The 9,098-nt window shown below is 41.3% G+C and overlaps 1 protein-coding gene across 4 annotated transcripts in view; it reads left to right on the top strand.

The window, feature by feature from the left end:
* Window positions 1-9,098, top strand: part of fndc3a (fibronectin type III domain containing 3A) — a 202,931-nt gene that overhangs the window by 170,995 nt on the left and 22,838 nt on the right. For all 4 annotated transcript variants that reach the window (XM_078232183.1, XM_078232186.1, XM_078232188.1 and 1 more), the window contains 5 exons: window positions 512-617; window positions 2,224-2,402; window positions 2,702-2,815; window positions 3,451-3,600; window positions 6,352-6,635. In XM_078232183.1, the coding sequence (XP_078088309.1) occupies window positions 512-617; window positions 2,224-2,402; window positions 2,702-2,815; window positions 3,451-3,600; window positions 6,352-6,635 (833 nt within the window). The remainder of the gene's footprint in view (window positions 1-511; window positions 618-2,223; window positions 2,403-2,701; window positions 2,816-3,450; window positions 3,601-6,351; window positions 6,636-9,098) is intronic.

The raw sequence follows: 9,098 nt of genomic DNA, 5'->3' as shown, positions 1-9,098 counted from the left end.
TGAATAAACAAGGGAGTTTTGTTTTGCCCGCTGCCTTGTACATAAGAGTAGTTATGTGCCAAATTGTACACCACAAGATCTCAAAAGCAGCACTGAGATAAACAGCCTCCGACGTTGCCAGTAGGTGGCAGTTGAGGGATAAATATAGGTCAGGATACAAGTAACTCCTTCCTGGACTCTGAATATTGATATCTTTAACATTCATTTGAAGTCAAGCCCTCAGAACAACAACTTATGGAAAAGACAGCACCTCTGATAATCCAAACTTAGTGTTCAAACGTGGAATGGGACTTGAGCACGTGACCTTCGATTCCTGATGCGTGGCATCTCTGAGCCAAATTGACACTTGTATGATTGTTACATTGAGTAGGCAAGAATTTGATATTCCTGGTCCTGAGTCATGTGCCACCCTCAGTGTTTGGTTTATGTTCTGTATATCAATGCGGCTTTAAAATCATATTCCTTTCACATTAACATGGCGACTAATTTTTGTGATGTGCATCTTTTATAGGTCTCGGAAACATTACTAGTGCAGACACCAGCAGTTCCTCCAGGTCCTTGTCAACCACCAAGACTTGTAGGTAAAGCACGAGCAAGAGAAATACAGTTACGATGGGGTAAGAACCATTCATCTCTAGAACTTGTGCAAGTTGTTTTGTTCCATGATGGTTTGTGAAGTTGTGAGCAGAGAATGAGTTCAGCCCAGTGATTATAAATACTATTTTATGTTGAGACAGTGTGCTTCAATAGATGGCCACTATCTATTCTTGTATCACTCTGATCCATGTATCTGATCAAATTTGATTCTCGGAGGAGCATAATTTGTTGAACCATAATATGTCATACTTAGCTGAACAATCTTTCTTCTTCAAAAAATTGTTTAAAGGTTTATTTTCTGGAAATTATTTGAATGACTGGTTCTAAATTTGTAATCTAAAACTGGAGGTGTATGACTTATAAGGAATTAAAGTTAGAAAGTTTATTTATTCGTCACAAGTAGGCTTACATTAACACTGCAATGAGGTTACTATGAAAATCCCCTAATTATCTAATTGCCCAATATTAAACTTGTTTTCTGTTGATATTTTTTTAAATGTCAACCTCCGTCAGATGACTGTTAAGTGCTTTGGAACTTGAGCACTTAAACTAAATTTTTGCATGTCTGATTAGTCCCCGTAAATTAAATAATCTTGAGCTTGTTTTGCATTTTAATCTGGAGACTGAATCTGCATCACATGATTGATCTATGAAGACCAGAATTTAAACAATGAACTTGAAACATCTATCCTCTTCCAAGGCTGTATATTGTTATACAAGTATATTTGAATCTATTCCTAGACTTGTTACACATTATTTAAATCATACAAATATTTTAATTAGTATCAAAGTTGGTAGCAGATACAGCCGGTTTAATGTAACTGAGTATATTCCTCCTTCATTTGAAAACAAAAATCTAAATATGCGGTACATTTATCTGCATCATTTTGCTCTCTCTGACATTTGGATAGTTTGCCAGATAAATATTATTTAATAAAGTACAACAATTGCTGCTGAATATTTAATTTCACTTATAACTGAAATGGGAACAGGAGTAGGCCTCATCAGCCCCTCAAGCCTACTCTGCTGGTTAATAAGATTATGCCTGAACTTCTGCATTAATTCCACCTTCCTGCTTAAACCTATATCCATTGGTTCACTTTGTGTCCACAACAACTATGCATATGTATTTTTCATGTTTACTTTTTACCTTGATTATCTTGGTCGAACATAACAGACTTTAGCAGCCTAGTAACAGGATAGTAATTGTTTAAAATATGTCAAATATCTAAACCAGTATCTGCCCAATATAATTAACCTGAGTACTATTTAACTTCCCTCAGGAATTCAATCACAACAAATAAGTGTGTGAATGGAGCCCACTGTGGATTCCATTATGTCTGAGTTGTTCAAGGTTTACATCTCAGTGGGGCTCTTAGTTACATGAAGCTGCAGATGGCATTTTAAAATTCTACCATTCATTATCAAATGCAACATTTTGACAGACTGCCTCTGTGACCAAGCTTTTGGTTAACTGTCCAAGTACCTTCTGATGTGAGGTTGTGTCATATTTTGTTTGAAAATGCTCTCATAAAGCATTGGGCCATTTTTCTATGCAACATGTATTATATAACTGCAAGTTGTTATTTAAACTAGAAAATGTAGCTGTGTGATTTGTCTCAACAGGACATCCTTCTGTGATTGGCGGTTCTCAAGTAATAAATTATCGGCTAGAAATGTCCGCGCCAGACCTGACTGACCCCAAGGAAGTATACCAGGGGCCTGACATGGAATGTACAGTCAGCAGCGGCCTGCTCCCAGGAAAGATGTACAGTTTTCGGCTTCGGGCTGTAAACAAAGCAGGGGTAAGACTTAAAGGATTCTGGAAATCTCACTGTAGCAGCAAATTGAAATGAGAACCTATAGCGTTCAGCTATTATGTGGATGAAGACACAAACCAAATCCTGCCATGAGTTTATTTTGAGATTCCAATGGGAAAAAAATAGTTCTTTATAGTGAAGCGTTGATTAAGCAGTCCATACAAGAATTTGGTGAATAAGATTTTCTAATCTTTCAATTTAAGCTTGACCTTTTGTTACTAAACTTATTGCACAATTTGACACCAATTGTGCTTTGCTAATGATGTATTTTCTTCTTTCTCCAGTGTGGACCATATTCAGAAAAATGTGAAATTAGCACAGCAGCAGGATGTCCTGATCAATGCAAAGCCCCACATGTTGTGTGTAAAACAGCCACCTGCGTGCAAGTCAGTTGGACAGTATGTGTAATGCTTCTTTCTATCTTTTTAATTCCAAGGTAAAAAACAAGCACTTTTTGTTTCATTGTTAGTTGGGTTTTTAAAATTTACACATGCAGAGTAGAGGTCAGTTACAGTTAGCTACTTTTGCAAGTTGTAGGGAATATAGATTTGAACTGCTAGTCACACCATGACAAAGCAGCATAAAACTCCCCAGTCTAGAAATTAGTTAAGCTTGTTTTGAAGCACCAGATAGAATGATCCCTGCACCCAAAGTGGAGACCCAAGGATTGAGACAAATTACTCCTCCATCTTCATCTGCATGATTGCAGCAAGCAGCCAATGCCCATCATTAATGCGTTGAAGAATTTTGTTTGGTTAAGTCCTGGAAGGAGGTGGGAAACAGCAAGAGGGGGCTGATGATGACTGCCACAACTGTTAGGGTGCTTGTGGGACTAGATGGAGCATTTTTTTTAAAAAAAGTAACTCTAGTGTTGGCTGCTGGCTAGGCTGCATCACATCCAGAAAACCTGAGTGGAGTAGGCTGGAGGCCTGCATTGCTCAGAACAACTAAATTTGCTTGCAGTGTTGTGCATGTGCAGTGTGATATTCAGAAATACTTTCACATATTTGTATACTTCATTTTATTCCTGCAGATGCCAGCTGGTAATGGTGCTGATGTGACAGAGTACAGGCTGGAATGGGGAGTAGTGGAAGGTATCATGCAAATCTGTTATTGTGGACCTGGGCTAAATTATGAAGTGAAGGGGCTCTTGCCAGCCACTACCTACTTCTGTAGAGTGCAGGTAATTGAGAAGTTTTAACTATTTCAGTGGCACAAGTATAGAACCTATGAACATGACGAGGAAAAGGTGGTAATGTTTCCATGGAATATATACCAAGAATATTATGCACCTGCAACTTCTTCGGCGTGGCAGTCAGCGGCGGATTGCCACTCCATGCCGACTTACTTGTGCTTAAATTGTAAAGCATCTGTCTCGGCCGGGTGAGACTCAAGAAGCGAATCGCGTCTTTGGCTCCAGCAGTGAAGTGCGAAGGGAGACATAACCCCTTTTTCATAGCACTAGGTGCCATAAATCAGATGACTGTAAAGGTCCCATTGAAAGAAAGTAGGGTGGCTTCAGGGCATGGGAGGGCTGGGGAGTTGGACATCAATGGGGAGTGGGGATGGGATAGGGATCTGGCCGAGGGGAATCTGGACATGCGAGGAGGGCGGGTGTGCTGGGGGGAGGGCGGGGTAGACATGGGGATTGGGAGTTGGAAATCAGGGGCGTGGGCATGCAAGATTTGGACATTGGGGAGTGCAGGGGTTTCAGACATTGGGGCTGTAGTCAGCCATCAGTATGGGAGGAGTTTTGGACATCGAGGAGTAGCAGGAGAGTCGGGCATCGGGCGTACAGATGGGGCCATGTTGGGGGGAGGGTCGTTCAGGTCAGTGTAGTGGTTGGGCCAGCCTAGGATTGAGCCTGGTCAGGTCCAGGGAATCTGGTCAAGGGTCGGGGAGGGCGGTGGTGGTGGAGTGGGAAATGTGGGTGAGAGTGGTAAATACTTTTGGTGGGTCCCTAGGGGAGCCAGGGATTTGAGGAGGTGTAGCATGTGGGGTTCAGATAGATCTTTAAAATAGTTACTCTGAAATTAAAAGTACTTTCTTCCTTCTAACTCTTTCAGAGTAACTATGAGTGTAAAATCGCTAACCTTGTTCCCAGCGCAATTATCCAGGAGAAAAGATGTGTTGTTATGTTGTTAATGAGATGTTGCCCCTTAGTGTCAGGGGGACTAGCAAGGTGAATATGTGGGGTTACGAGGATAGGGCCTGGGTGGGATTGTTGTCAGTGCAGACTCGTTCTGCACTGTTGGGATTCTATGATTCTGAGTTAGCCCTTTTGGACAATTACTGGGCAAACCTGGGAACTTTCAAGAGAGATGCCCTGGTACATTGCTTAAGCCTGTGCCCCCAAAATCTGATGCTCGAGAGCTAGGATGCTATGGGTCCTTGATTTAAGGTAGACCCAGAGGTTTTAATTCGGAAAACAGGCAATAAGGATTGCCAGTAATTTCAAGATGAAATTCACTTTGTAAATCTATTTTTTAATTTTTTAAAACCCTGAATTGGATTAAATTAACTTTTCAGTTTCTAGTATCCTTTTGTCTTTTTTATTCAGAAACTGTTTAAACAATGAATAATGTTGATATTAGAGATTTGCAGTAATTCTGCTTACCAGAACATTCCTCCAGTTCTTGAATGATTTCAGGTTTTTAATTAAACTCCAGGACACTCTTTCAAATATTGATTACTATTTGTGTGAGGCAGAGCTTTCTGTTCTGTACTAAATTTGTTTTTTTACCACTTTAAATCTGTGGCCTCTTGTCCCACATTATAAATTACTCCAAACTAACTCAACAGATTTACCTTTTACTTACACCAATCTTATATACCTTGTTGTAAGACTGAGAGCCCAAATCTCTACATCAAAATAAAAATAAGGTGCTGGAAATTCGCAGCAGGCCTGGCAGCATCTGTGGAAAGAAAAACAGAGTTAACAGCTGTAATACTGCGATCTTGTTCGTCTCACCACCTCTGCCAGCGAGAACGGAGAATTTGACAATCAGCCAAAACTCCGTTCACTGCAGCGGGACCAGAAAATCCCAGCTGCAGGTGAGGTTAGAGAATTTCAGCCAATGTTTTTTGTCGAGTATGACTCTTCCGAACAAGTTTCTGCATCGTTGTTCATGTCTGTACAGTCTCATAACTTGGTGTTTGGGCCATCTACTCCCAACATTCTGTTGATTTTGTGCAATATTGCTCTGCATCAGTTAGATATGTTTACCATCAAGTCCATGTCCCCAGATCTCTTGCAGCTCAATCATAAAATGGTTACAGCACGGAGGAAGCCATCTGGCCATTGTATCCACGGTGGCTGTCTTAGTCGAGTTTTAGAATTGGTTCTGTAAACATCATTACTGATTTTTTTCTTCCCTGTTTTGTCTGCATTAAATTGCATCTCTTGTTGTACTTTTTTTTGTTCAACTCCTTCTGTAAGTTCTCAGCTGCCTCCTCCAATTTCACTACAACATCTACTCACTTGACCACTTCTGAGTTTTTGAATTAAATTCTGTTTTATTAGAAGCGGTAACACTCTCAGCACTGAACCTGGATATATCCCATTCACCGTTTACTCCTATCCTGACACACACTCTCATTGAGCATTCAGTGTTTTCTACACTACGACTTATTTGTTCCCAGTGTTGCAGTTTTGTATGCGAGTCAAAACTTTTTATAGCACTTATATGAATCAAAGGCATTCTTAATGAAGCTAATTGAGTTTGTAACCATTAACTGGACTAAACTCTGTAAATTGCTGTCAGATAAAGACCAATTCCTAGTATATCATTAAGAACTCAGTATGTACTTGAATACAATAGTGGATGTTAAGAGGGGAAGTGAAAAGTTACACTTTTTGCAGGTGATTTGAAGGCCAGAAAATCCTTAAGTGTAATGTACCACAGGCTATTAACTTTCAAATCTCTGTTTTCAGGCATTGAATGTTGCTGGTGCAGGTCCTTTCAGCGATGTGGTTTTGTGTATGACGCCAGCATCTGTCCCAGCTGCTATAAGTTTCCTGCAAATTGTGGATGAGGACCACCTTGACATATCACTTGATTCCCCATCAACTTGTCTTGCCATACAGTGGGAAGAACCTCGTGATCATGGTTCTGAAATCACAAGCTACAGTATAGACTTTGGTGACAGGCAGCCAATAATGGTGGACAGATCCACTCGTCTTGTCATACGAAATTTGCAGCCAGATACAACATACAGGTAAGGTGGACTCCAAGGGTTCAAATGGTGGCTAGTTTCTCTAAATTGTTTGGTTATATGCAAATTGAAGTTAGTGTCCCATTTCAGATTTGGCCTACAACTGCAGAAACCAAAAAAATGTTTGACCGGTGTGTTTTTTAATGCAGCCAGATATGAGCCACAATTGGGCTCACTGTTCTCTTTATAAAAATGAATGAGATTCATTTAAGTAGGATACATCTAAATGAAACATTACCAACTTTGTGCACTTAAAACAGAATTACCTTATGTACTTCTGTCAACCATCTGAAATTAGCCAGAGAAACTTTTTGGCCTTTTTTAAATGCAGTTTTGGGGTACATTTGTAATACCATCCTAGTTTCAAAAAAAGTTGTTTTTGAAAATGTTTTGCATCTTGTAGCAATACAGAAAATTAATGAACACTTCTTGCTTGTTAATTCACTGGAAAGCAAACTATAATAGCAGCATATGGAACATGAAGGCTTTAAAAAAGAAATATGGAAAAAGAGCTTTATGATACAAATTTTCACCAGAACTCGGAGTGATATTGAGTTTATATCACAAGCTGCAGAAGCTTGTGACAACCAGCAGGTCAAGTTCACAGAATCATAGAATCATACAACGCAGACGAGGCCCTTTGGCCCATCAAGTCTGCACCGACACATTAGAAACACCTGAACTTCCACCTAATCCCAACTGCCAGCAGTTGGTCCATAGCCCTGAATGTTATGATGTGCCAAGCGCTCATCCATATACTTTTTAAAGGATGTGAGGCAACCCGCCTCTACCACTCCCCGCAGGCAGCGCATTCCAGACCGTCACCACCCCCTCGGTAAAAAGATTTTTCCTCACATCTCCCCTAAACCTTGTGCTCTTCACCTTGAACCTATGTCCCCTTGTGACTGACCCTTCAACTAAGGGGGACAGCTGCTCCTTATCCACTCTGTCCATGTGCCTCATAATCTTGTACACCTCGATCTGGTCGCCCTCTCAGTCTTCTCTGCTCCAAAGAAAACAACCCAAGCCTACGCAACCTCTCTTCATAACTTAAATGCTCCATCCATGCAACACCCAGGTGAATCTCCTCTGCACCCCCTCCAGTGCAATCATATCCTTCTGATAATGTGGCGACCAGAACTGCATACAATACTTTAGCTGTGGCCTCACCAAAGTTCTATACATGACTTCCCTGCTTTTGTAATCTGTGCCTCGATTGATAAAGGCATGTATCCCATATGCCTTTGCACCACTCTACTAACAGGCCCTTCCGCTTCCAGAGATCTGTAGACAAATACGCCAAGGTCCCTTTGTTCCACAGAACTTCCTAGTGTTCTACCATTCATTGAGTACTTTCTTGTCAAATTACTCCTTCCAAAGTGTTTCCCTTCACTTTGCAGTGTTAACTTCCATCTGCCACTTATCTGCCCATTTGACCATTCCGTCTATATCTTCTTGTAGCCCAAGACATTCCGCCGTTCTCCGCCACTCCAGTTAACCACCCATCCAATCTTCGTGTTATCTGCAAACTTACTGATCCTACCCCCCATAATAGTCATAAATGTCTTTTATATAAATGACGAATAATAGGAAGCCTAACAGTTCCGTGTGGTACGCCTCTGGACACTGGCTTCCAGTCACTAAGAGTGGCATTTGCTACCAAATAAACCTGTTGGACTTTAACCTGGTGTTGTTAGACTCCTTCCAGCCACTAAAGCAGCCTTCTGTCATCACCCTCTGTCTCCTACAACTGAACCAATTTATCAAATTACCCTGTATTCCATGTGAATTTACCTTCTTTACAAATCTCCCATGTGGGACCTTGTCAAAGGCTTTGCAGAAATCCATATAGACTACATTTCTGGGGCGGCACGGTAGCACAGTGGTTAGCACTGTTGCTTCACAGCTCCAGGGACCTGGGTTCGATTCCCGGCTTCGGTCACTGTCTGTGTGGAGTTTGCACATTCCCCTTGTGTCTGTGTGGGTTTCCTCCGGGTGCTCCAGTTTCCTCCCACTGTCCAAAGATGTGCGAGTTAGGTTGATTGGCCATGCTAAAATTGCCCCTTAGTGTCCTGAGATGCTTGGTTAGAGGGATTAGTGGGTAAATATGTAGGGATATGGGGGTAGGGCCTGGGTGGGATTGTGGTCGGTGCAGACTCGATGGGCCAGATGGCCTCTTTCTGCACTGTAGGGTTTCTTCTATGATTCTACATCAACTGCACTACCCTCATCTACACACCTGGTCACTTCCTCAAATAATTCAATCAAATTTGTTAGACATAACCTCCCTCTGACGGAGCCATGCTGACTATCCCTGATCAAACTTTGCCTCTCCAAGTGAAGCTAGATGCTCTCCTTCAGAGGTTTCTCTAATAGTTTCCCTACTACTGACACAAGATTCACTAGTCTGTAGTTCCCTAGTTTATCTCTACAACCCTTTTTAAATAGCGGAACCACATTTGGGTC

Source organism: Mustelus asterias, chromosome 17, assembly GCF_964213995.1.
Source record: "Mustelus asterias chromosome 17, sMusAst1.hap1.1, whole genome shotgun sequence".
Lineage (NCBI taxonomy): Eukaryota > Metazoa > Chordata > Chondrichthyes > Carcharhiniformes > Triakidae > Mustelus > Mustelus asterias.
The sequence above is the reverse complement of the archived record's forward strand: the minus strand, read 5'-3'. Positions and strand labels throughout refer to the sequence as shown.